This window comes from Triticum aestivum, chromosome 1A, assembly GCF_018294505.1.
Source record: "Triticum aestivum cultivar Chinese Spring chromosome 1A, IWGSC CS RefSeq v2.1, whole genome shotgun sequence".
Classification (NCBI taxonomy): Eukaryota; Viridiplantae; Streptophyta; class Magnoliopsida; order Poales; family Poaceae; genus Triticum; species Triticum aestivum.
This window is the reverse complement of record NC_057794.1, coordinates 60657246-60683998: the sequence shown is the minus strand read 5'-3', so window position 1 is coordinate 60683998 and position 26753 is coordinate 60657246. Positions and strand designations below refer to the sequence as shown.

The 26753-nt window shown below is 45.5% G+C and overlaps 2 protein-coding genes across 2 annotated transcripts; one reads left to right on the top strand and one right to left on the bottom strand.

Moving 5' to 3' along the window:
* Positions 1-16654: 16654 nt before the first annotated feature.
* LOC123189915 (long chain acyl-CoA synthetase 1) lies at positions 16655-23886 on the top strand. Its single transcript, XM_044602437.1, has 20 exons — positions 16655-16938; positions 17492-17660; positions 18701-18764; positions 18880-18969; positions 19100-19156; positions 19234-19282; positions 19460-19536; positions 19622-19661; positions 19750-19844; positions 20299-20466; positions 20575-20685; positions 20778-20865; positions 20945-21011; positions 21087-21162; positions 21678-21795; positions 22388-22633; positions 22713-22852; positions 22936-23118; positions 23302-23421; positions 23704-23886. Exons 2-20 carry the CDS (start codon positions 17500-17502, stop codon positions 23764-23766), a joined length of 2013 nt encoding a protein of 670 aa, XP_044458372.1. The 5' UTR covers positions 16655-16938; positions 17492-17499; the 3' UTR covers positions 23767-23886.
* On the bottom strand, positions 23118-26403 carry LOC123189926 (pentatricopeptide repeat-containing protein At3g48810). Its single transcript, XM_044602448.1, has 2 exons — positions 24296-26403; positions 23118-23704 (listed from the first exon to the last, which is right to left on the bottom strand). The coding sequence occupies exon 1, from the start codon at positions 26352-26354 to the stop codon at positions 24441-24443; it is 1914 nt and encodes a 637-aa protein (XP_044458383.1). The 5' UTR covers positions 26355-26403; the 3' UTR covers positions 23118-23704; positions 24296-24440.
* Between the last annotated feature and the right edge of the window lie 350 nt (positions 26404-26753).

Below are 26753 nucleotides of genomic sequence, written 5' to 3'. Positions count from 1 at the left end.
CAATACCCAAAAACCGGCCCCCAAACGCCTCGAACGTGTCCGCGGACAGTGACCGAACACCACACCAAAAGCTTCCGCCACAATCATGAAATTCAAACTTCATACCTCAAATTCATAATACCCATGCAAATAAAAACCTACGTACTACGTACATAGGTAAAACTACTCATCGTTGGAGATCCCGACGATCTCCGTGCCCGACGCGGGGTAGACGGGCAAGTGTGGAAGCTCCTGCGCCCGCGAAGGCTCCGACACCTCCTCCCCCTCCGCCTCCACGTCCAGTTCAGCGAACATTGCTTCCATCGGCGCACACATGTTCTTGTCGGATGAACTGCCGGTTGGCCTTGACGTAGGCCTCGTCTTGGCTGGACTCGAGAATGGCTGTCTGTTCTGCCATTTCCATCGCTTGGGCGGCCTCGTACTTTGCGCCCCCATGGCGAAGCCTGCAACCGACAACACCTCCATCTCCTCCTCCTCCATGGGCTCCGCTTCGGGCGGCTCTGACGGCTCCGGCGAATCCGGAGGAAGGCCAGCGGCGAAACGAGCAGCCCGCCTCGCCTGGATATGCTCTAGCAACTGCACCCTCCGCTCCGGAGTGAGCATGACATAGGTGGTGATTCGGCACCTTAGTATGGCAAGCGGCGTACAAAAGTGGAAGTGTCGGCGACAAAGAGGACTAAGGGGAAGAAATGGGGCGGGCTAGGGTTCTGCTGCCGCCATCCTGCTTAAATAGCCCGCTTCCTCCCTCGGGCGGCACGACGTAGCAGCGTAGAGCGGAGAAGACACCCGTCGGACCAGCGGTCTTTCCTCGTCCCCGCTTGGGTCCTATCCGTCAATCCTACATGGCGGGTGTGCCTGGCCCTTCTCATATCTGCCCAGATATAGGCTGAATACGGGGAATGCCGGACTGCTTTGGACGTTTAGCCTAGCTATGGGAAGTCCGGTTGGGTGGCCAAAACTCATCCGGCACTAACCGGGCAGCCAGGTCGGTCGGCCAAAACTCATCCGCGCACCTGAGCGATTATGGGTACTCCGGTTGTACTTCCTCCGTTCGGAATTACTTGTCACAAAAATGGATGTATCTACAATTAAAATACATCTAGATACATTTATTTTTTGGACGAGTAGTTCCGAACGGAGGGAGTAGATGCTATGAGATCCAACCAGTTGATTGGCCAGCACTGTTTAATTTCGAGAGGGCCAGCCAGTACAAAACTGTTGCGTGCACCTATTGCATTTGCACACCACAACAACAACAGCAACAGCGAACCAACATGTGGTTGGATGGTTAGAGGGACTGTGGTATCCCAGTCCACCAGGGTTCAAATCCTGGTGCTCGCATTATTTCTGGATTTATTCCGGCGATATGCTTTTAGTGGGAGGAGACGTTCCCGTCGACGAACTATAGCTGCGCGCTAGTGTCAAGAGTCCTGAGCCATGGCTCGGAGGGCCCGTGTGTTTCAGTGTTTGGTCGTTGCCAATGTTGTCGTCACTCATCTAAACAAAGACCATGGCTCGCCAATAAGAAACTATTTGGCCACAATCCAAGCACGCCCTAAACCTTGCCGTCGACCGCATGAGCATGGCGCTGACCTTTGGATCCTCATGAGCTTGACGCCAGAACGGGCTCGCTAACCGAAAGGGTCATACCTGCTTAGCCCTTTTCGGCTAGGATCACTTCTGTTTCAGGTTTGGATGAAGGGCCTATTTATGAAACAAACAACGCAGTCAATCTCCTCAAATTGACCTTGGAGAGTTTGCAAGACACTGTCCTCTCGATCCTGAGTATCTTCAAGCTTTACTATAAAATGAAATGAATTTTGTCCCCCGCAAAAAAAAAAATGATTTTTGTCACTCGAAACTTGTCCAGATGGTACGGTTTAGTGGCATATTTGGAACTGGCAACTTGCCAGTGGTATATAAACGTTCGGGCATGGTTTGAGTGAAATGTATGGCAATCCTCTAAATTTTGTATTGCCCGTCGAGGCGTCCTATGGTGTAGTATTCGTGTAAAAATAAGTCATAAGAGATGAAGTGTTGCTCTTGTTAGAGTCATGATTGAAGCGTGCTGTCATAAATTTGTACGTACTTATTATCTTTCGCAAACTACCCTTTCTCCTCTCATGTAATCCTTCTGCTTTTGGGGAGCAAGTGTAGACTTTTCTCATTCCACCACAGAACCGAAGAGGACGGAAACAGTGCACGACAGCGGACCAAAAAATAAACAGTGTTGTAAACCTGTCGTTCAGTTAACAGCTTACTTCATGAGTCGTAAGGAAGCAGTTGAAACTATTAACTGCTACTACCTCCATTCCTAAAGACATTTGGGGCCTCTTTGATTCATAGGATTTCTAAAGCGCGAGAATAGAAAAAACATGGGATTAGAGTGAAATGTCGTCTTGAATCCTACATGATTGTACGAGTGCTTGATTGTGCATAAAAAAACGTAGGATTCTTTCAAAGAGGTTTGAGTGGATGAAAAGTTTCCTATGAAATCTAGTGCAAATGAATCCTATGGAAAGATTCTTATGGTTTAGAATCCTACGAATCAAACAATCAAGATAGAAAAAATTCCTAAGGATTAGAATCCTCCAAAATTCCTTTGAGAATCCTTTGAATCAAAGAAGCCCATAAATTAAACTGCCCAAACGTCTTATATTTAGGAATGGAGGTAGTAAATTCTACTACATGGAGTCAGGGATAGATGCTGTACAGTTTATCATGAACTAATTAATACTTGTTGCCTAATTATATACTCCCTCTATATATAGAAATATAAGAGCGTTTACATCACTACTATATTTCTATTAGCCTGTAACAGAAAAGGTAGAAGTTAAATGTGTATTACCACCATGTGACATGTCAAAAACGACAATTAAAATACTGACTGCAGTATGCAATTATCTAGATCCACTGCCGAATATTTTCTTATGAACGGTCAATATATACACATGAAATTCACCATGTTGTCATACAAAAATACTTGGAATTCACCATATATACCACTAAATTAGAACAAATGGCTCATGACGTGTAATAGAAGGATGTCGCAAGAAAGAAATTTATGCCTTAAATGGATTACTTGTTTACATCAACTCAACGGAGCGCCGACCAATAATTAAGGGCTGGCTAAATGGCTTTTATCCGATGCACACTATGATTTAAGATGAGCACAAATCCATTAGGAGATTGTTCTTTTTTATTTTGAAACAAGATGCAAAAGATTTGCCTCATTTATTAATTAAGAAGAGGAATAGAGTTTATTTTGTGTTACAACACGGACAGTGCCGCAACGCCCTGAATAACAGACTCACTACTCTCGTGGCATCAAATGACCCAATTTTCTAGCACCCGCAGTTACCCATAGCTTGGCCTCCTTGATATTGGCGAGGAGGACCGCCGGCAGCGCACTCTTATGACAGAGCAAGTGTGCATTTCTTTCGCTTCAAATGGTCCACGTGACGAGCATGACGAGCGAGGCCATCACTCTCCTACTGGGAATCAATTGTGTATCAGCAAAGAGCAACATATATGTGAACTAACTGGCACAACAGAGATTTTTTTCGCAAAATAGTAATAATCAACATCCTGACATTCAAAACAGAGCTCGGGCTTACGTGCTCCCGGCAAACAGTAAATTCAGAAAATATTAGCAAGAAAATTAAAGCATACGGTCTTTCAACAATAAACAATCACGTCTTCTAACTGCGCGCAAGATTTTGTGAAGAAATGATCTGGGGGGGAAAATGTGCTGTAAAAGGGCTATTTTTAGTTTTAAATAGCGCGCTAAGCCTCTTAGCGGCGAACCTCTTCTAAATGCTATAGTGGAGCAATAGTGCACTATTTCAAAGGTTTGTTCATTTGTTTGGACCAATATCTCTTAGGGCAAGACCTTTTGTAAATGCTATAGCATGCTATAACGGGCTATTTAAAACCATGAATTTTAAGTTGTTTGCTTCTCACATCTCCATAGTTCCCAAGAGCAAGCCAGATATGCAGGTGGAATTCTGAGTCCGGGTGTTACTTGCCATGTCCAGAAGGACCTTGACAAATTGGACCCAAATCCAAGTCAGATTCCGAGTTCCCGACACCACCGGAACATTGACCATGAACTACTTTTCTACTTCAACAGTTTCACCGAGGGGAAGAGGCATTTGGAGGAAGAGAAGCGTCACCTTTTCATGCTCAGGATGAGAATGGAAGAAACCATGATGAGGAGAGAAGGACATGCAATGCAATGCACCGGTGAGAAACAAGGCTGGCCGCATGCTTGCTTTCCCTTGCTCGCCCTAGTTGGGTTGATGGAGAATTAACTCCAGCTGCACCACCTACACTGGTGGCACAAGTGGAACTACAGTGCGGGTGGCAATGGCATTTCCTCCCTCTCCACTTTGCCTGCTCCATTGCATTCCCCTCGTCTCCTCTGTGGCCTGCCCTTGCGGGTGGATGGGCACCTACGCCATTGAACGCCATAACTGAGGGTAGGTCTGATGTCCGTTACTGAAAAGATTGAGATTACCTTCTGTTTATTTTCTTCAGTAGGTAGGAGTACCATATACTGCAGAGAACAGCATGAGCAGGCGGTAAAAGACAAGGAGCACCAGAGCTGATATCGACTGCAGTGGACTCGTAGTCACGTGGACTCGGTCAGGATAGCAGCCGGCTGCGCAGCAATCAGATCAGCTGCTCGTACTTGTCAGCTAGCACATACTTATGTTGATATGTACGTAGTACGTGTAGATGTGGTAAACATGCAAGGTTTTGAGTAGACGACAGAGGTATGCAGGGCTAGAAAACACTTGCTAATAATATATACTCCCTCCGTCCGGAAATACTTGTCGGAGGAGAAATGAATGTCTTTTAGGAGGGCGCAAAATTTCATGAGGAAATGACATCGGAGTAGCTCTGGACAAAAAAAGAAACAAAATCGGAGCTTGGAAAAAGGTACTGTTTGTGTTTGGTAGAACTGCTCTTTTTCTTTCTTTCTTTTCGTTTTTAGAACTGCTCTGTATCAGACTGGTGTGCTTGGTTTCGTTCTTAGCAATGGAACCGGGGAGGTGCTCCCTGTTTTTCTAAAAAGAATTAACTATCAAGTTGACAGGATGGCAAATGCCAATGCCGATCGAAGACAGAACAGCCTGCAAAGAGGTATGGGCAGTGAGACTTCTTTCATTACTACAGTACTTTGTGCAATTGTCGAGTCCTACGTGCAATGTTACAGCCGATCGGTATAAGGAAGCATGATCTGTGGATCCGAGCCCCAGAGTTGCACAGACATCTCCATGTGTTGATCCTTAAATACCTCCAATAAATTCATATGAATCCATATCGTATACTCCTATGTCCTACGCGGACCAAATAAATGACCACACATGCTCCTTGCTAGCCAGGCCACGGCCACGGCCTATGAATCAGGACATGCGAGAACCCTTAGGTAACCCATGCCGCCGCCATCAATGGCGTCCCAAGCTGCAAGCTCACACTGGCCACCAGTTGCACTATTGTTAGTTGGTTGTTACCATGTGTCTGGAGCAAGCGTTGCCAACTTCAGAGAATGTATCCATGCAAGTTTCAGGACTAGCCAACTAAGATAAACCAACCCTGCTGCATATTCTTGATCTCTCCTTTTCCTTCCGGCCGTATGAACATTTCACATTTCGGATGCAAGTTTGAAAGATTCCCCTGCATTCCTCGCGGAAGAACAAGTTGCATATCGATAATTATGAATAAAAAGATCTACTAGCCACGAACGTCAACTTGTTGATTGCAGTCAAGTCAGAGTTTAAGAGACCCAGCCGCCTAATAAAGAGGATGTCAAAGGTCCAGGTCAAGTCGGTTGACGGAATCAGGATGAGGTGACACGGCCTCTGTCATCGGTCAACCACCCTTCCTGCCTCAAACACTAGAGGCCAAGAGCGTGCTTTTTTTCTGGAGGTCCAGGTCATTCTTTTTTGTTTGACAAACTGTACAATCATTTTACAGTAACTACAGCCGAGTTAACAAGCTTAATCATTTTTTGGCGAAAAAATAGCTTAATCATTTTACAGTAAGATTCAGCCTTACTTGTCAGACCATAAACAATACGTACCATTTCATAATAGCAAATGAATTGGAGTGGTAGGTAAGTGTGATCAATGGGGGTACCTGCTGCCCGGCTGGGGACATCCATCCAATGCGAACTTCGCCAGCTGCAGCAAGGTCAGGTCACTGGCAAAGCTAGTGAGCTGACAGCAAGGTTCTTCTACCGGGAGCTGAGCTGATTTTTTTTATCTGTTCGTTGTACGATTGGCTCATTCAATCGGTAGAGCTTGGTAGGTTCAGACTTTACTCGAACGGGGTCCTGTTATTAATCAGAAGATCCGTCAGAAAGTGTTAATAATAGTAGTAGTAGTAGTAATTCTATAACAGTGATGTGGATAAATAAGATCAGTCTGACAGCTGACGGAGAACTTCCCCAAAGAGTGACAGAAAACCCCCTTAAAGGAACCGGTAACAGCCATCTAATTATCCATGAAAAGGCACAGGGAAATCAATGTTGCTACCTTCCCTTCCAACTAAAAGGGCCAAGTGAAGTTGATGGGCCGTGATGAGTGCGTGGGTCGCTGCGTCTCCGTCCTCTGGTGCTGCAAAAGATTGCAGACATTGCAGTTACGTCCAGTTAAAGCTAGTATAAATTTGGTCCGAAATGTTGTGCAGACACAAGATTATACTAATATTTTGATCGTACCAAGTCAAACTACAGACTTTTAGTCTGAAAATGTTGTGCAGATACAGTACAAGATTATATATGATATTGCAATCACATCACTTACTTCAGAAGATCAGTGCTAAATTGTTTGTGCTACCCTTCCGCGTGACTCGGCAGAAATCACATATCTGACCTTAGGCAGAAATCAAATCACAAACTGACCTGATCACGAAAAAATTTCACTCTGCTGACCCTTTGGTGTGGCGCCCGACAGCCGGGCGCCGCACCCTACTGTGCAGCGCCCTTCCCTTAGGCGTCGCACATCCTGCCAGCGTGGCAGCCCTGGTCCAGTTGCGGCCCCACACGCACCTGTGCAACACCTAAGATCTAGGCGCCACACACCTGTAATGTGCAGCGCCTAGCTCTTGGGCGCTGCACAGTCTGTGTTCCACTTGGGCTGGTCCCACCCTCTCTCCCCTCCCACCCCCACCCCACACACCCCCACCCGACCCAAACCCTTAGACTTGCGGCCCTCCTCTCTTCCCTCTCCCCCTCTCAAATCCTTCTCAAATCTTGCAAATCCGCCACACACCGTGGATTTCGAAGCCAACCCCTCCCTTAAGGTAATCTCCTCCGATCCCCTCGTTTTCATCCATAGGAATTGTCACATTTGCTCAAATCTTGCTAGTTTGGGGAAACCCTAGATTTTGATAGGATTTGGAAATTTGTGTTGAATGATGTTATATTTCTTTGCTAATTTGGGTTGTTTAGGCTTCCATAGTATGCTAGGGTTAGGGTTATGTGTGTTTGATGTTGGTGTTAGGGTTATGTTGGTGTTAGGGTTGTGGTTATTGTTATGTGGGGGTTAGGGTTATTAATTCATATATATGTTAGGGCATATGTGTGCAAATATTTTTCTTAAGTATTTACTTGATATATGTGTGTTTTTGATTATTGTAGGGATGGGGAGAACATGTGTTTATGTTCATCATGTGGATAAAGAGGCCTTTTTGAAAGGCAATGTTGAGACGGACCCGGATGAGCTTGACATGGTGTTTGAGAGTAGTCCTAGCTATGCGGAGCTTTTGAAACAAGTGAGGAAAGATTTGAATTGGATGGACCCAAGTGACGTTGTTGAGTTCGAGGGAAGGCATAATGTTGGTTTAGGAATGCACATCCGTTGGAAGACAATGCGTGTGAACTCCGAGCAACGTTGGGTTGCATACAAGGAGACGGTTGCGAATCTCTAGACAAGGCTCTTGAGTTATTTGCCTCCAAGAAGGTTGAGTCTACTTTGAATTTAGACTTGAACCGGAACCCCTCCCCGTTGGTTGCTAGCACTCCCCCACCCATGAACCAAGATCAAATGAGTGAACCTCAATTCACGCAAGAAGATTGGCCAACATTGAGCCCGACTCCAAACAACCAAAATGAAGGTTTTGAAGAGGAGAATGATGAGTACGAGGAGGATGACAACGAAGTTGACCTCCATGACAACAATGTGGGTGATCTCGACCAATATCATGTGCAAGAGACAATGGACCAATCCATCCCTTTTTCCCGTGCATATGCATCGGACTCGGATGACGATGGTCCTGATGAAGAAGTTGATGAGGAGGGGTTCACACCGAAGGAGGCCGAAGCATTCAAGAAGGTATTCGGGCGGGATCACAAGACACCATTGTTCAAGGATCTTAGTCTCGCGGATGAAGCCGTTGTGGATGGTGGAAAATGCATATCTCTTGGAGCTAGGCCAAGTTCTCACCGTGATTTGGAAGACGGCAAGAACGGGATATATCCCGGTTGTGAGTTTCAATCCTTCTTGGAATTGAAGATGTGGCTCGACAACTACTCGGTTACACATTATCGTCCACATAAAGTGGCCAACTCGGACGTGAATGTGCGTTACACGGTCAAATGTGAAGTGCCAACATGTCCATGGATTGTGCGTGCAAGGCCATGGAAAGGAGGTCCCACTTGGCGCATAGTGAGTTGTCTACCAACTCACATGTGCCGGCACAAGAATGCGGATGGCAAGCTTGTGTACCAACAACACAGACAACTCACGTCCGAGTTCATTGCTTACAGGCTGTCCAACCAAATATCCACACTTCCAACAATGAGCATCAAGAGTGTCATTGACCTTGTGAAAGCCATCTTTCATTACAAGGTGAAGTACGGCAAGGCATGGAAGGCGAAGCAAGCCGCATTCAAGATGTTGTATGGCAATTGGGAGGAAGCATACAACCGACTCCCTAGGTTGTTGTTAGCTATGGCCGCCACAAACCCAGGCATGGTTCACGTGGTTGAGCCTCATGGGCACCAAACATTGATTCATAACGGGAGGACCGTCCGAGTATTTGGCCGTGCATTTTGGGCCTTTGAGCAATGCGTGAGGGCTTTTGAGCATTGTCGGCCCGTCATCGCCATTGATGGCACGTTCTTGACCGGACAATACAAGGGCACTTTATTGGTTGCAATAGCAAGTGATGCCAATAACCGGGTGTTGCCTTTGGCTTTCGCTTTGGTTGAGGTGGAGAACAATGATAACTGGGAGTGGTTCTTGCGTCAACTGAGAACAAGGGTATTACCTGCTGAAAGGGAAATTTGTGTCATATCGGATCGCCATCCTGGAATTCTAAATGCGGTGGTGGTTGACATTCCCGGACATACAAAGTTGCATCATCGATGGTGCATGAGGCACTTTTGTGCAAACTTCTATAGGGCATGTGGTATCAAGGAGTTGGCCGATGATCTTCAGGATTGTTGTCTCGCTTTCACCAACAAGTGGTTTTCCACATTGTTCAATGCATTGCTCAGACACAAGAAACTTGACCCCGGCGGTCAGGAGTTTCTGAATAAGAACATTGCCGAAAGGAATATGTGGGCACGTGCTTTCGATGAAGATGGCCGGAGGTACGGTCAAATGACAAGCAATATGGCAGAATGCTTCAATAAGGTGCTCAAGGGTGTACGTGCATTACCCGTGACGGCAATAGTTCAATACACATTTGACAAGTTGAATGAATACTTTTTAAAGCACTCAATGGAGACTGATAAGCAGATTGCTGGTGAGAACAAGGATAAGCACAAGTACAATTTCCCACCAAAGGTCGAAGAATGGTTGGAATTTCAATCACGAAAGGCAGACTCCGAAGAAGCTGTACTATATGACGACAACGAGTGGAAGTATGAGGTGAAAGAGCCCGGAGGAACCACAAACGATGGCCGCCAACACGGAGGCCGGGCTTTCAAGGTCTCCCTAACACGGTGTGATTGCAGCTGCATGAGGCCGTCTTTGCTTCATCTCCCATGCTCGCACTTGTTAAATGCATCCCGGGTTAGGAATGTGGACGTCAATCACCCTCTTACCGTGAGGGAGTCCGAGTTCTCAATCATGACGGTAAAGAATACATGGACTCCACGGTTCCAGCCATACTTGGACCAATCACAATGGCCGGAGTATCATGGAGTTCAACTATGGCCGGACCCGGAATTGAAGATCGTTAGACGGGGAAGACGTAAGACAAAGCGTCTTAGAGGTGACATGGACGGATGGGGCCGTGGTGGTGGTGGAGAATACGGCACCGGCCAATTCCAAGAGCCTCGTGAGCAATCCCGTTGTGGGGGCTGCAGTAATGGGGGACACAACACAAGAACTTGTCCCAAACCAAGAAAGAGATCAAAGAAAAATGGTGCAAGCACAAGCCAAACAAATGATAGCCAACCAAGTGAACCAAGGGGTAGCCAACCAAGTCAAACAAGTGGTGGAGTGCCAAACCACTCAAATCAAACAAGCCAACGAGGAACTAGGCAACAAAGAGGGAGTCATCTTGGTCTTAGAAGAGGCCGTGGTGGTGGTCTTGGCCGTGGTGATGGTCTTGGCCGTGGTGGTGGTAGAGTCCGTGGTGATGGTCTTGGCCGTGGTGAAGGTCTTGTCCGTGGTGATGGTCTTGGCCGTGGTGGTGGTAGAGGTCGTGGTGATGGTCTTGGTCGTGGTGAAGGTCTTGGCCGTGGTGATGGTCTTGGCCGTGGTGGTGGTAGAGGCCGTGGTGATGGTCTTGGCCGTGGTGAAGGTCTTGGCCGTGGTGATGGTCTTGGCCGTGGTGATGGTCTTGGCCGTGGTGTGGTGCAAAACCAACTGGAATGCTCCTGGTGCTCTCTGGACTGGAATGTCCAGGTGTGCAGCGCCTAAAGGAGAGGCGCTGCACTGTGTAGTGTGGCGCCTTTCCCTTAGGCGCTGCACCCCTGGACATTTATTAGGCTGCACCAACTCCCTCCCACCCATCCCCACCCCACACACCCCACCCTCCACACAAACCCGAAGCTCAGTGCCTCCCCTCTGCCCTCCTCTCTGCCCCTCTCAAATCCTTCTGAGATCCGGAGTATTTGACCGTGGATTTCGAAGCCAACCCCTCCCTTAAGGTAATCTCCTCCGATCCCCTCGTTTTCATCCATAGGAATTGTCACATTTGCTCAAATCTTGCTAGTTTGGGGGAAACCCTAGTTTTTGATAGGATTTGGAAATTTGTGTTTCTTTGCTAATTTGGTATGGTTAGGTTTTCATAGTATGCTAGGGTTAGGGTTATGTTGGTGTTAGGGTTGTGGTTATTGTTAAGTGGGGGTTAGGGTTGACCAATAATTCTCGGTTTTGTAGGCATGGCTTCATCCGGTTCCATGACGAGGCCATCGTGTGCTAACCAAGAAGACATGCCGAACAAGTGGGAGGACGCATCTTTGGACAAGGTGAAGGAGAAAGATGTCAACATCCCGCCTTGTTGGTGTGGAGATGTTTGCAAGGTGAAGGTGTCCACCGACCGAAAGAAAGCATGGACGGAAGGGCGGAGATATTTTGTATGCCCGAACTATGCTTATGATCGTGCACTTCCAACTAACGCCTATGACCAACCACCGGTAAGCTCGAGAAGTAAAATGTTACTCTCAAATGTGTGTCAACACTAACAACAAATTTTTATGCAGTCACCGCCTCCTCTATGCAAGTACTTCACGTGGATAGATCTTGAAGTGCCAGAAGATGTGAAAAAGGACCAATACGCAGATTGTCTTAGGCGGCAACGACGGTTCGAAGAATCGTTTCGAAGAGGCTTGGAGGAAGAGCGTCGTCAGAAGGAGAGGATGGAGCGGAAGAAACGAGAGGAGGAGAGGGCACGCCAAGCGAAACTTGCTCGTGAGGAGGAGAGGGCAAGAAAGCTTGCAAAGGCTCGCGAGGCGCAAGAGGAGGACTCGGCACGTGACAAGAAGGGGAAATGGCCTCGCTCTACTCAGTAGGGACTTCGCTTCGGTGCACTCGTCGTCAACTATTTTCTAATGAATGTGTCATGAAGTTGTGAGGGCATGTGAGATGTTGGTGAACTATCTTCTAGGGCAAGCTGCCATTTGTCATTTGTAATGAATGTGTCGTGAACCATGTCGTAGTAATGTTTGAATTGTCTTAAGTTATGAACTCGTCGGCTTAAAATTTATGTTTGTTCAAATTGTTGTGATGCTGCAGTCATTGTAAGTATTGTGGATGTGATGCAAGCCAACTGTGGCTCTCTGGATGTGAGATGTTGGAAGTAGTGCAGCGCCTAAGGGCAGGGCGCTGCCCTATACAGTGCAGCGCCCAATTGTTGGGCGCCACACAGTACAATGCATCGCCTATATGTTGGGCGCTGCAGTGCTGCTATAAGCAAAACTGCAAAAACAGATGCCATTTTGGCCTCCTGCAGCAGCACTCACATAATAAAAATACTGTAAACTGCACTAGTAAGAGTTCACCAACATATAACATAATAAAAATACTGTAAACTGCAGAAACTAATAACTTGAACATCATATCATTTAAGACAATTCAACATTACTTCAGGTTCGCAAACACAAATACCACACTAGTAAGAGTTCACCAACATATAACATAACCTCACAAGTTCGTCAACCTAATTAAACGGCTACAATTAACATGAACAAGCACTAATGCCTTCCGCGTGTGTTCCTGGTGGCACGCCTGCAGGCAAGCTTCTTCTTCTTAGGAGCACGAGGATCCTCTTCGTGCACTTCCTCCTCCGCCTCCGCCTCCGCCTCGCCTCCTCCTCCGCCTCATCATCCAAGCTAGCCATCCGCGAGGTCCCTACGACCACCTTTGGGTTGCCTCTGTTGTCATAGTCGTTGGGCGTGTACCGGCGTCTGGGCTGCCTAGGCTTGAACACATATGCGGACCGAGCTTGAGCGTCCGCCAAAGTCATGTCATCATCAAGCTCATCGCCCTATCACACAACGAAACAATATGGTGAAGGCCGATGTCGTAATCAAGTGAGAATCACATCTAAAGGATTAGTCATACCTCTTGGGTGATCCCACCCTCATCATCCATATAAGCATATGAGGAACTCACATCGTCCCCCTCATGGTGAGGTGCGGGGTCTGATGGTGTACCAGACCTAGAGGCAGATGGTTCATCATATTCAGGATCACGGCAACCGAGAAGGTTCGATAACCGCCTTAACTTCTTGGCCTGACGCTGTAACACGAACAAGTGTGTAAGATATCAAACTTCGCAACATAGACTGGCTCTCATAGTGAATGCGATATGTACCTTGAGGAATGCTCGTAGTGAACCATCATCATTGCCAGTTCCAACCGGTGTCTTCTCCAGAATAGACTGGCTCTCATCAGCTGCTTTCTTGATCTCGGTGCGCTGCGGATGAGAAAAAATGAATGCGTTAGCCATTCAAACATGTGTAATACGGTCAACAGGAAAGTAAAGAGGGGAACACTTTACCACATAGTTAATCACCGGAACAGCAGGGACTCCTTGCCCTAGCCTGACATCTCTGTTGTACTTCCCCTTTGCTAGATCCTCAAAGTTTACGGGTTCTTCAAGAATATCCTCATTATATGCCGGCGGGCATATCTCAACTCGAGTAGTTCCAATAAACCATCGTACGTAGTTATCAAAAGCAAGTGAGTTGTGCTCACGAAGCGGGGCGCGTGCAGTGCTACGAGCTTGCTCCACACAAAGCTGGAAGCGGGTAACATACGCAGAATGATGCTTGGCCCAGTCCTTTATCTTCCGTTGCCTTCTCCTATCCAACCTGCGTGGTATAAAACCAAACATTAGCACAATCAAAAGGAGTCCCGATGATTAGACAATACGCACACATGCTCTCTTACCTATGAAGTGCTTTATCCGTGTCCACCCAATCCGGCGGGTGAGGCTGGAAAAGACCAAACTGACGATACACGCGATGCGGCAAATGAAACTCAACCGCCCAGTTGCATATCAGTGGGCACCGCATAAGCCAGAGATCCTTATCCCGCAAGCACATCGGGTTGAGGCGGAAGTCCGCGGTGTACCCCAAGCTCTCACCCGCGCCATATGGCTGCCATTCCACCTATGAAACAGGGCAACAATGCAAATTTGATAACTATTTTTCAAGCAAGCATGAGAAAGGACTAAAGTAATGACCTCCTTACCTGCTCAGGCGTAATCGTGTCCAACTCGGCAATGTACTTTTGGTACATGAGATTGACATCGTTCGTCATCTCGGAAACGATATCCCACTTGTAAGCCCACGTGGGGCGCCGTAATTCGTCATGTTCATCTGCATACCAAGGATCAAACCTGACGCTCTTCGGGCGTCCAACAGGCAGACGCTCCCAGCTCCATACAGAAAGTAGAAGCAGATTACCACCAATGCCTGCACTAGGTGTGATCCTGCAACACGCATCATCCAGCTACATATGAAAGAAAAACAATGTTAACTTGACAGCAAGCTTGCATTGCTAATGAATAAATGAGTTGATCACAAAACAGACCAACTACCTGTCGGTACAAGTAGGCAAGAGTCGCTGAACCCCAGCTCCATTTGCTATCGAAGACGGTCAACGCCTTCAGCCACATCCATGGAGCGTTCTTGCCAGTGGAGTCAGGAAACAAAGTCCTCGACACAATGTACCACATATACACACGAGCATGTGTCTGGATCACATCATCAGTTGCATCTGGAGGGCACGTCGCAAAGTTATTTTGAATCCACGTGAAAGCAGCTCCGGCTGCCTTCCTTTCCCTCTTCTTCTTCTCTTCTCCCTCCTCTACATCATCCTCAGCCTCGGTAGGAGCCATACCGATAAGAGCAATCATCTGCTCGCGCCACCCATCAAAATCGGTGCTCATACATAGAGGCCTCCCGTCGATAGCAAGACCGATGATCAACGAGACATCCTCGAGCGTCACGGTCATCTCCCCGGTCCGAAGATGGAAACTGTGGGTCTCTGGCCTCCACCGATCAACAAGAGCGGACACCAGTGGAGCGTTCAGATTCGGCGTGGACCGGCTGACCAACAGAATCCACGGGAGTAGTCCTGCCTGCTTGATGTACGGTGTGTACCGCTCATCGTAAGGCATGGCAGGACCAGAGACCCCGTGATACCGAATCTTCAGAGGTTCAAGCTTCTGCAAAAAACAAGTAATGACAAATCTTAGGGCATGTAAATTTCAACTAAAGGCAAATTTGCAAAATATTTAGATTACTCATTATTACCTTATCCTTCTCGCGCATCATGTAGGCCCGGTGTTGCACGTCGTAGACATCGTCCAGAAGCCAAACCATCCTTACAATTTCAAACAATAAACATATAAAAGTTCATCTTCATCTCAAATAAACTAAACAAAAATAGGCATCTCATATATATCTAAAAAACTAAACAATCTAGGGTTTCAACAACAAGAATCATATATTGTGAACTAATAAATAACACTACGGTACTACCAATATGAATACACATCCTAAATCGAGCAAACCAAACAAATCAAGGGTTCCATCAAATCATGGACAAATCTCTAGAATGGCAACAAATTTACGGAGCAAAAGAAAGAGAAGGGAAGAGTTTACCTAGTAGGATGGATTGGGGATCGAATCCACGGATCAATTCTTCAGATCTGAGAGGGATGTGGGGGGATTAGATGGGGGCGCCGCCGTCGCCGCTGCTCTCTGTACAGAGAGCGGAGAGATGAAGAACTGCCTGGTCGGGCTGGGGCGGCCGCGCTTAAGTCACTGTGCAGCGCCCAAGGCCTAGGCGCTGCACGTCAAAGTGTGGCGCCTAGCTCTTAGGCGCTGCACAGGTGCGTGTGGGGCCGCAACTGGACAAGGGCTGCCACGCTGGCAGGATGTGCGACGCCTAAGGGGAAGGCGCTGCACAGTAGGGTGCGGAGTCCAGATGTCGGGCGCCACACCAAAGGGTCAGCAGAGTGAAATTTTTTCCTGAACAGGTCAGTTTGTGATTTGATTTCTGCCTCAGGTCAAATCTGTGATTTCTGCCGCGTGACTCTTGGCAGTTTCTGACATACACCATGATCTCAGTACCTCTGGCTCGTCCGCAAACCGATGCGCGTGGAAGAGGGATTAGGTTGTGGTTGGACAGCCGTCCCGGATTTTATCTCTGTAAAACTCATAACCAGCGTCAGCTGCCGTAGAGAATAAACAGTATAATAGTAATAATCAGCAAACAAGGGCTAAACCTCGAAGGAAAACATATTTGGTCACTGTTTGGGATCGATTTTGCAGTTGTCTGGAGGGAAAAGAACAATTCCTTGATAGACCATGTGATAATAAGACTATTATGCCGAGTGACTATTCCAACGACTGATCCTGCGGGCCAACAACCGTTGAACAATGCATATGGCGCCACACCATCGCCTTGAATAACAAGCGGTGTAATCCGCAAACAATGGCTGAAACTTGCTTAAGGAAAACATAAGCCTGTATGGAACAGATCACTGCGATAGTCTCGAGAGAAAAGACCCATTCCGGGACAGATGGTGATATAAGTATGCCGAATGACTATTTCTCCGCTACTATACGACTGGCTGATCATGTGGGCCAACATATTTGGCGCCACATCGGCTGCAAGATTAGCGTGAGGCTGCTCACGCGCTTAGCACTCCACGCTTAATTCTTGGGAGAGCTATTCCTTCCTTCCCAGACTCTCCCTCCCTCCCCTCTCTTCCTCTCTCTCTCTCCCCCTCCATCTCTCTAAGAGCTGAGCGGTTTTGGCTTAACCAGGTGGGCCCCGCCTGGCGGTCCTTCTCCTTGGACGCGCACAACCCCGCTTGGCCATCTCCTCGTGCCCCTGCATATATAGCAAGGAAGCTCTCTCCTCTTCGCATCAGCAGGGGCGCCAGATACTGCTTGCCCGGCTTCTTCTCCGCTCGATCCAAGCCATTTGTGCCTTCTCCAAGCTCCACTTCTTCTGTAAGTTCTTCCATGCCTTCTCTCTCTCTTCAAGTTCCCTTCCTCTCTTAAGTTCTTCTGTGTTCTCTCCATGTCGCCTGTCCTGCAATCTCTCTCTCTCTCTCTCTCTCTCTCTCTCTCTCTCTCTCTCTACACACACACACACACACACAACAAGCAAGAACTTTTCTTGTTCTCAACAACACGGTTACCAGATAATGTTGTTTTTTGTCACTGGAACGAGTCTTGCCTTCTGACTGCACCCAAGAAAACAACAGATCTTGAAAACTCAGAGTCCACTTTCAGAAAAGATAGATATGGAAAATACAGAGTCAGTGACAGCTCTCCCCATTTAGTCACGAGATGTGCAAAAAAGTCTGTCGCACCCCTCATTGTCCAACTAGTTCTTCTTCTTCTCCCTTTCTTGGCAGATAAGGAACTGCCACCTCCAGTTTTCCTTTCTTATTCTTGGACTGCAGGGTTCAGATAGTCTACTTCACCCTCTAGTTTGGCAAGAGAGAGTGTAGTAGAGTCCTGACAGAATCTGTTGCAAACTTTCATCTCTGGTACGCAGCTTGGAGGATGGAAGGGACAAAGAAGCAGGTTTTCACGATCCAGGTGGAGGATGGAAAGCCTGGGAAGGATGGCCAGCCGGCGGTGGGGCCAGTGTTCCGGAACATACTGGCCAAGGATGGGTTCCCGCCGCTCGATCCTGACATGAGAACCTCATGGGATGTGTTCAGGTAAACACAAGCAACAGCAAAGTCCATCCATCCCTGTCTTACTTTTCTCCTACTGAAGTTTTAATTAGACAGTAGCTTTCACTTTCAGTGGTGGTACTTGATTCTGTTTTTTTCCCCCTGGGCTATGTTATACAAAATTACAAAGACAAAGAGAACTAGCTGGTAATAACTGGTGTTCACTAAATAAAGAAAGAAATTCGACCTCTGCTCCATGTCAGACGAGTTCATCTCCTTGTGTGTCACCTCCATGCATGTGATTTTTCCTAAAGGACAAAAAAAAACAGTACTCTGCATGTGGTTTTTCTTTACCAGCAACAGAAAAACACTGCTCTGCATGTGTGTGGTTGTTCAAAGATGCTACTGGGGACAGCCGCATTATCTGTTTTACCAAAACCAACTCTTGGATTCACATTTAAGGATAGGCATGTGTTTTCCCTCGGAAAAAGGACTTGCATATGTCATGTTTTGTTTTGTTTTGTACTCGCTATTTACAGAGAAAATTGTGCAGTGACTACTAAATGTCTTGAATTAGAAGTTTATTGTGTACTCTAAAGATCTTTATTTGCTCTCTCCCTTTTTCTCAAACTTACATTAAATTCCCTTTTTTAATAGAAAAGGCAGCAGTTGGATTTGAGTAGCACATGGGTAGAAAGTAGAAACTGAACTAAGAACATACGGCATCCACTGTGTCAACAAGCGTTTCTAGCATCAATCTTCAAAGGTTACACGGGTCATAGTTTAGCTGGATCCTTCATAAAAGGCCTGTCAAGAGAGTACATACATTAGGCATAAGACACTTCAGACCTCATCTTAAGGCTTGAGACTTCATCTGGTGGTGTTATTCAACAAACCATACATGATAAAGCTTTTAGTCTTTTCTTCACACGTATAAAGGTTAGATTTGCCGTTTTAACAACAAAATGGAAAACCAGCCACATCCAATATTCGTAGCACAAAAGAATCTTACAGAACTCAAATAAGCTTAGTTTTGATCTTTTACGTGATCTTGGTTTTGATCTTTTTTGCTTACATCCCTGCAGAACAGCAGCAGGGAAGTATCCAGATAACCGGATGCTTGGATGGCGTCCATTTAAAGATGGAGTGGTATGCGCATATACAACTAACCCCTAGGATGGTGAAGCTTATGCATCTGCTATATGCCTATTTTTGCTTAGATTGTTCTTGATGAGAACAACATCCCCCATTTTCATGTTTCTAGCCAGGGCCCTACTTATGGAAATCATACAAGGAGGTCTATGAGGAAGTCCTGCAAATTGGATCTGCGCTGCAGCAGCTGGGGGTGCAACCAGTAAGAACCAAAACTTTAAGTCAACTTTTCCACTCCAACTATATAAATTGGCATCTTTGTATTTTGAAGAGCGCTTGTAAACTTTACATTAATTAGAGACATTGATGTTCCCATGCTTGATTTATGTCAGGGTTCCAGGGTTGGAATTTATGGATCCAACTGCCCTCAATGGGTGGTAGCAATGCAGGTACCCATCTGGATGATAATATCCATAATCTCCTTTGATTAGGATAATTAATGCTAATCTCACAATTAATTTTGCAGGCTTGCAATGGTTACAGCATAATATGTGTCCCACTATACGATACTTTAGGTAAGCAGGAAACTGATAAATAATAGACCCTCCTCATAAAATGCTTCAGATGCCCTAAAAAAATGTTACAGATCAATTAATGCAGACATTTGAAACACTGGATTTGTGTGTGTGTTTTTATCAGAAAAGGTATATCATGTCTCTATTAGCATTAATAATATTTCCTTGAGATTTCAGGTGCAGGAGCTGTTGATTACATTCTTGACCATGCTGAGATTGATGTTGTCTTCATACAAGACAAGAAAATAAAAGAAGTACAGCCAAATCTATTAAGTAAATTGAGCACCTTTAAGATCACGTCTGAATTTAGATCTCATAGTGAATATTTCTTATTTGCAGATACTGTCCCCAAATTGCACATCTGCAACGAGGCTAAAAGGTAAGAAAATGGTAAAGTGGTTAGGGTCTCTCTGTTATTCCAGGAAGGATTAAATAGTCTAATTTTTTTCTCCAAAACATGTTTGCAGCATTGGTGGCATTCACCTCGGCAAATAATGAACAAATCAAAGATGCCGAGCAGATTGGGATGAAAATGTACTCCTGGAATGATTTCTTAAAAATGGTGGGGAAAGAGAATCCTATATATCTAAATAGCTGATCCCCACTATCTCTAATTATCTCAACATGCAAATGCTAACTCAACAAATCACCATGCAGGGGAAAAGACCCGCCTTAACATGCACCATGCATGCTACTTATATTCAATAAATATTCTACAACTATACAATAATCATGTATATTTGTTTCAATTTTTATATTATTAATCCAAATACTAGTGTTTTATAGAACCAAATCTCTTTAAAATAATTACAACCAATTCCTGCAGCAATGCTCAGGTATCATCTAGTTTACAAAGTTTGGTTTACAACTAAAATAACTAGATCCATTCAGACTGCCAAGATTGGAAGCAATGTTTGTGATGAAATAACTAGATTTCATTGGAATTGGTTTCCGTATGATATTCTCCCGATGAAATATATGTGTTGATCAAGCAATAATTCTGAATTGCATTTCAGGGAAAGGATAAACCAGTTCAACCTCGTCCACCGCAACCAAATGATACATGCACCATCATGTACACAAGTGGAACAAGTGGGCAACCCAAAGGTGTTATGCTGAGCCATGAGAGCCATGGGATGTATGTAAAAGGGGTGGACCTCTTCATGGACCAGTTTGAAGATAAGGTTACTCCTTTCTATCAGATATAATGATGTGAATAAGCTTAATTCCAATTCAATAGATGGTTATCTTTAGCATAAATGTAAGCAAACTGGGTGGTTTTGGGCATGCAGATGTCAACGGAGGATGTATTTCTTTCTTTTCTCCCACTTGCTCACATTCTCGACCGCATGATCGAAGAGTATTTCTTCCACAAAGGAGCCTCAGTTGGCTATTACCATGGAGTGAGCAAATCCACATATTAGCCTTTCTACTTTTTCAATCTTATTGGTCATCATTCTTTCTTTAATATAACTGCACTGTTCTTTTTTGTCAGGATTTGAATGCCTTGAGAGATGATCTCATGGAGTTGAAACCAACCCTACTAGTTGGGGTGCCCAGAGTGTATGAAAAGATTTACGAAGGTGGTAAAAGAAAAATTATTGATATCAAATCAGCCTTCATATCAGCTAACTCAGATAACCTTTTTATGATTGACTTTAGGTATTTTAAAGGCCTTAGCGGATCTCAGACCTCTCAGGAGGGTGATTTTTAATGCTTTGTACAACCGGTAAGTTGGTTAGCATCATGAATATTTATTGCAGTAAATAAATTATGTCATCTCACCATAGCTTTTGCAATTCAGCAAACTAGCAGGCATGAAAGCAGGCTACACACAAAAAACTGCTTCACCTTTCGCTGACATGCTGGCTTTTCGCAAGGTATTGTGTTCATAACTAAGGGGGTGTTTGTTTCCAGGGACTTTTTGGTGTAGGGACTAGAAAAAGTCCCTCTTAGAGACTTTTTTACCAAACGGGAGGGACTTTTTAGGGACTAAACTAGGCATTTGGGACTAAATGAAGAAGACTCTCAAGGAGAGTCTTTTTGGGACTTTTTGGGACTTTTCCAACAATGCCCCTCCATGCACCTATTGGCCCGCCACCCCATGGTGTTGTTTGATTGTTATTTTTCTATATACTAGGGGCAACATGGTCATTTAATAACCTCTAGGAAGGGACTAGGGACTTTTTAGTCTCTGGAAACAAACAGGGAGGGACTTTTTAGGAACTAGAGACTTTTTAGTTGGGACTAGAAAAAGTCCTAGGACTAGAGAACCAAACACCACCTAAGAACCACTAGACACAAATTACTTTCAGAAAAATAAATAAAAGATCAGTAGCAGTTGTACTCACAGTGTCTGTATCTTACTTCTTTTTGTTGCATTTCCTTGCTCTAGGTCAAGGCAAGGCTCGGTGGCCGTCTTCGCCTACTAATCTCCGGTGGTGCACCCTTAAGTACTGAAATTGAAGAGTTCATGAGAGTGACCAGCTGTGCATACTTTATTCAAGGCTATGGTAATGCATGTAGACACTTTTCAGGGTTCAGATTTCTTCCTGCAGACTGCCATCACCACAGAAGTACAAATATATTTGTTTAAAGGACTCTAAAGCATCAACAAGTAGTTGCCAAAGGCAAACAAATAATAAACAAAATATGTCACCAGACTGGCAAACAAATAATAGAAAATATATACCACTAGACTTGGTGAGTATACTTGTAGCTCAACTGCTCAAGTATGAGTTATAGTTGTATTTAGAACTGGAATGTATTGACCTGTTTTAACAAGTCACAAGATAACGATAAAGCTGGTTTCATATGTAGGTTGGGTTCATGTTTTCCTTACTGTGTCCTATCCCCATTGCAAACACTAGTTTTAAGAGTTTTCAGCAAACTTTCTGTTTCGACTATTTCACTTGTTGCACATTACTGTTTACAGCTCGAAGTAAAAGATTGTGGACATCTATTTTTCCTATTAACAAAGATACTGACATGCCACATAATCTTTTTCTCTCCATATGATGTTCCAAAATTGCATGGGTTAGTTATCAGTCCCTTTGTCAATGAAAAGGAACCAGTATAACGTTCAATTCTGTTGTCTCTGCTCAGGTTTAACAGAAACATTGGGACCTAGCACAGTCGGTTACCCTGATGATATGTCCCTGGTTGGAACTGCCGGTGTTGCCGCCACCTTCACTGAACTGCGACTGGAAGAAGTACCTGAGATGGGTTATGATCCACTTGGTGTTCCTTCTCGTGGTGAAATCCTCATTAGAGGGTCCACTGTCTTCACTGGGTACTACAAAAATCCTGAGCTCACAAATGAGGTCATGGTTGATGGATGGTTTCATACAGGTGAATAATCAATTTTAATTTAAACAGGAGACTAATGTAAATTTAAAATTATCATGTTCTGACACAATCTTGTTCTCAGGAGACATTGGGGAGATGACCCCAGATGGAATCCTGAAGGTTATTGACCGAAAGAAGAACATATTTAAGCTATCGCAAGGGGAGTATGTCGCAGTTGAGTATCTGGAGAAAGTATATGTCTTCCCTCCAATTATTGAAGATGTAAGGACAAACCCATTGAAATCATATGCTTATATTGACAGAGTCATGGTGCTACATACAATGTAATACTGTCATTTTTGTAGATCTGGGTGTACGGGGACAGCTACAAATCAATGTTAGTCGCAGTAGTTAACCCACATGAAGAAAACACCATGAAGTGGGCAGGGTCAAATGGCTACAAAGGTTCTTTCAGTGAAATATGCAAATCTGAAGGCCTTAAAGAGCATGTCCTTAAAGAGCTCGCAGCGGCTGCACAGAAGAACAAGGTAAGGCCATTTATTCACTTCTACATTGGACACTAAACATATTACATGGTCAACATGGTTTTCGCTTTTGCGTTACAACAAAGAGGAACTCACGAGTTTCTATATTGTATAGACTCCTTCGTTTTAAATCTTTACTCCATCTAAGCATCACATATATAATCCTCTTTGCATGTCTCGGATCAGCTACGAGGTTTTGAGTACATCAAAGGCGTAGTGTTGGATCCTGTACCTTTTGACATTGAAAGGGATTTGGTCACTGCAACAATGAAGAAGAGAAGAAACTACATGCTAAAATATTATCAGGTAATATATTTTCATCTGCTGCAGTGTGATTTTTGTTGTTTTTACTAATTTTCAGGGTAAAAGCCAGTGTATTAGTATTGGGTTCAAGTGAGCCCAATAAAATTGGTAAATCCCATACAAAATCACTATTGATCTATGAACAGCTAAAGTTGTAGCATACAGAGCCAACCTTGTGGTCCATATGTTGTAGAGCTGACTTCTTGGTCTTCGTCCTAGCTTTGCCCATAAATGTCCTCTCTTACTTCTTTTGAGTAATTCTAATTCATTGTTCTTCATGTGCAGCCTGAGATTGACAAATTATACAAAGCATTGGAGGGTCAGAGGGCTGCGAACAAAGCAAAGTAAAGCTATGTGTTTTGTTAGGTCACATGCCGGAATATTATTGTAAATCTACTATTGAACGACGTTGGTAATCAAGACTACATAAAAGCAATAATGCATATTGTGTGGTGCATTGTGTATGTATATCCCCCCCCCCCCCCCAAAAAAAACCCCCCGCCCCACTCTCTGAAATTTACATATGGCGCACAGATAACAATTAAAACAGATTTTTGTGCTAGGCCGCGTATTTTGACCAACGGACAATTTTTATTAATGTCGTGTGCGCCCTGTTGAAACAAAGGGATGGTACAGTGGAAAAAATTAGGAATGAAGTCCTTCTAATGACTACGCGAGGGCCAATATGCAAGGGAGAACATGATCGACTCAGTCCCAGACTATATTGTTATGTCCCAAAATATATTCATCATGCACATATTACATACTGACCAAACTGAAGATAGCAGCTTGCAAATTTGAATGGTGCCTCTGATGAATCCTTGAGACATATATTTATAACATCAAAAGATCATTAGTATTATCAGAAATAGCATACCTCATGAACTATCAAAGAGAACTTGCTGCTTGTCCGATTATAGCACCACTGGACTGTCAAGTACATGCTTATAAATCTTCAATGATATGCTCAATCAAGTACGTTGGTCTGATGGTGCCTGAGGTTTGTCGAAGTTCTCTAGCTCTTATAAATCTTCATAAATATGCTCAATCAAGTGCATTGGTCCGATGGTGCCCATGTGTGTAAATATCCCACGGACCAACACATTCCATGTTGCTTCATTTGGACATATTCCTTCATATAACATCTTCAAGAGATAGACCATGGCATCATCCAACCTGTGCTGACTGCAAAGCCCTGACATCAGACTTGTGTATGCAACTATGTTGCGTGGACAATTAACTGCAACCATTTGACCTAACATCCAAGCAGCAGCCTTGACATTCCCTTCCTTGCAGTAAGCATGAATTATCGCATTGAAAGTGAATGCATCTGGTTGAATTTGTTGGACTATCATCCTCCCGAGAAGAATTATAGCTTCTTTGTTCCTTCCCATCTGGCACAGACCACTAATAGTAGTGTTGTAAGATACTGGAGTCAACTCAAGCCCATGGTTTAGCATCTGGATCAGCATTCGAAGAGCGTCTTCGCAGTTTCCTTCCCTGAAAAGACCATGAAGCAACTCATTGTAAGTCCTGTCGTTTGGAGAGCATCCATATCTTCCCATACCATGGAACACACTCAAGGCTCTTCCCACTCTTCCGCAGTGACACAGGCTTCTGATCAACGTGTTGAATGTCAATGTGTTAGGAGGACAATTTTCCATCAACATCTTATCAATGAGATTCTCTGCCTGATCAAACATCGCCTTCTTGCAAAGCACATCCACCATATTTGTATAAACAACAACGTTTGGCTTGAAACCAGCATTTGTCACGTCATTCCATATTGACATGGCACCATCTAGGTCCCCAGCTTTGGAGAATCCGTCAATGAGAGTAGAATAGGTCCTTACATCAGGAAAACAACCGTTTTGCTCCATGCCACTGAAAACAGACGATGCCCTCTTAAGATCACCAGTGTGGCAAAGGCCACGGATGAGAACATTGTAAGAGATTGTCGTTGGTGCCCATCCTTCAGCCACCATCCAATTCCACATGCCAATCGCGTCATGCGCCTTTCCGGCATCGAAGAATCCTTTGACCAACACAGTGAATGTTTGAACATTTGGAGCACAACCTTCGCTTACCATCCTAGCCAAAATGGCGCAAGCCATCTTCATCTCCCCAGCCTTGCAGAGTGCATCGACTATGCTTGTGTAGGTAGCAGGTTCTGGGTGCAGTCCCCGGTGAATCATCTCGTCGATAACCGAGAGCACCTCCCGCATCCTGAACTGCCTGCACAGCGCGTGAACAACGGCATTGTACGAGGAGCACACAGGCACTGTCTCTGCCACGACCCTCCTGGCCTCGTCCACCCTTCCCAACTTGCAAAGCGCAGAAACGATCGTCGTGTGGCTCACCACGTCTGGCTGGCAGCCCTTCCTGGCCATTTCGTCGAGCATCTTGCGTGCGGCGTCGACCCGGTCGTTCTGGCACAGCGCCTTCATGAGCAGATTGTAGGTGTGCACGTTGGGCTCGACGCCGGCCTCCCTCATGTTCTCGTACACCGGCACCACCGCCCCGACCAGGTTCTCCCGGAGCAGCGCGTCGAGCAGGTGGTTGTACACCCGCACGGTGGGCGCCGCGCACCCCAGGTCGTGCGCGCGGTAGAACGTCTTGAGCGCGCGGTCGGCCGCGCCGGCGCGGGCGAAGGCGCAGATGGCGGCGACGAGGGCACCCTCGGGGCACGCCACCCCGCGCAGCCGCATCTCCTGCAGCGCGTACTGGACGCCGTCCACGTCGCCCGCCGCCGCGAGCCTCCTGACGGTGGCCTCATGGGCCCTCGCCGTGTCTCCGGCATCAGGAGAGGGCTTGGATCGCTCCGGCCACCGGATGGTGACTTGCGGGTTGCTCTTCCGGTGGTTAGGTGGCGTGGCGGTGGAGAAATGGCGGTCGTGGAGCCGCCTGAGCAGGAGGCGGCATTTGGTCGAACACATGGCGCGCAGCTAAAACTTCGACGGTCAAACAGAGTAGTGGCCCCGTTTGTGTAAGCCACGGGTACTTCAGGCCGCCTAATGTTTGGGCCTGGTTTTGAAGCCCAGCCTAATTCAAACTGACACGAACTCGTTCTCATCAAAAGAAAAAACGATTCTCAAAAAAATAATCAACAGAAAAAATTATCTAAAAAATTCAGGATTTCTCAAAAGAAAAAACAAACTCAAAGTATGGGCAGTGGGAGACATCCGAGAAGCCTTCCGTCCTACTTTCTTATAGTCCTATAATATAAGTTGTGTTTTTACTGGAGAAAGAAATTCATTGCTTAATCATGATGATTACAAATCATTTTGAGTCGGCACAAGAATTTCTTGAGAAACGGACCTCAACCAAACAGCAGT

Bases quoted from the DNA above. Each gene is read 5' to 3' on its own strand.
- LOC123189915 (XM_044602437.1), top strand. From the start codon at position 17,500: ATGGAAGGGACAAAGAAGCAGGTTTTCACGATCCAGGTGGAGGATGGA. The intron at 19,537-19,621 runs GTACAGCCAAAT...TCTTATTTGCAG, and splicing joins AAGACAAGAAAATAAAAGAA to ATACTGTCCCCAAATTGCAC. The intron at 19,662-19,749 runs GTAAGAAAATGG...ACATGTTTGCAG, and splicing joins ATCTGCAACGAGGCTAAAAG to CATTGGTGGCATTCACCTCG.
- LOC123189926 (XM_044602448.1), bottom strand. From the start codon at position 26,354: ATGTGTTCGACCAAATGCCGCCTCCTGCTCAGGCGGCTCCACGACCGC.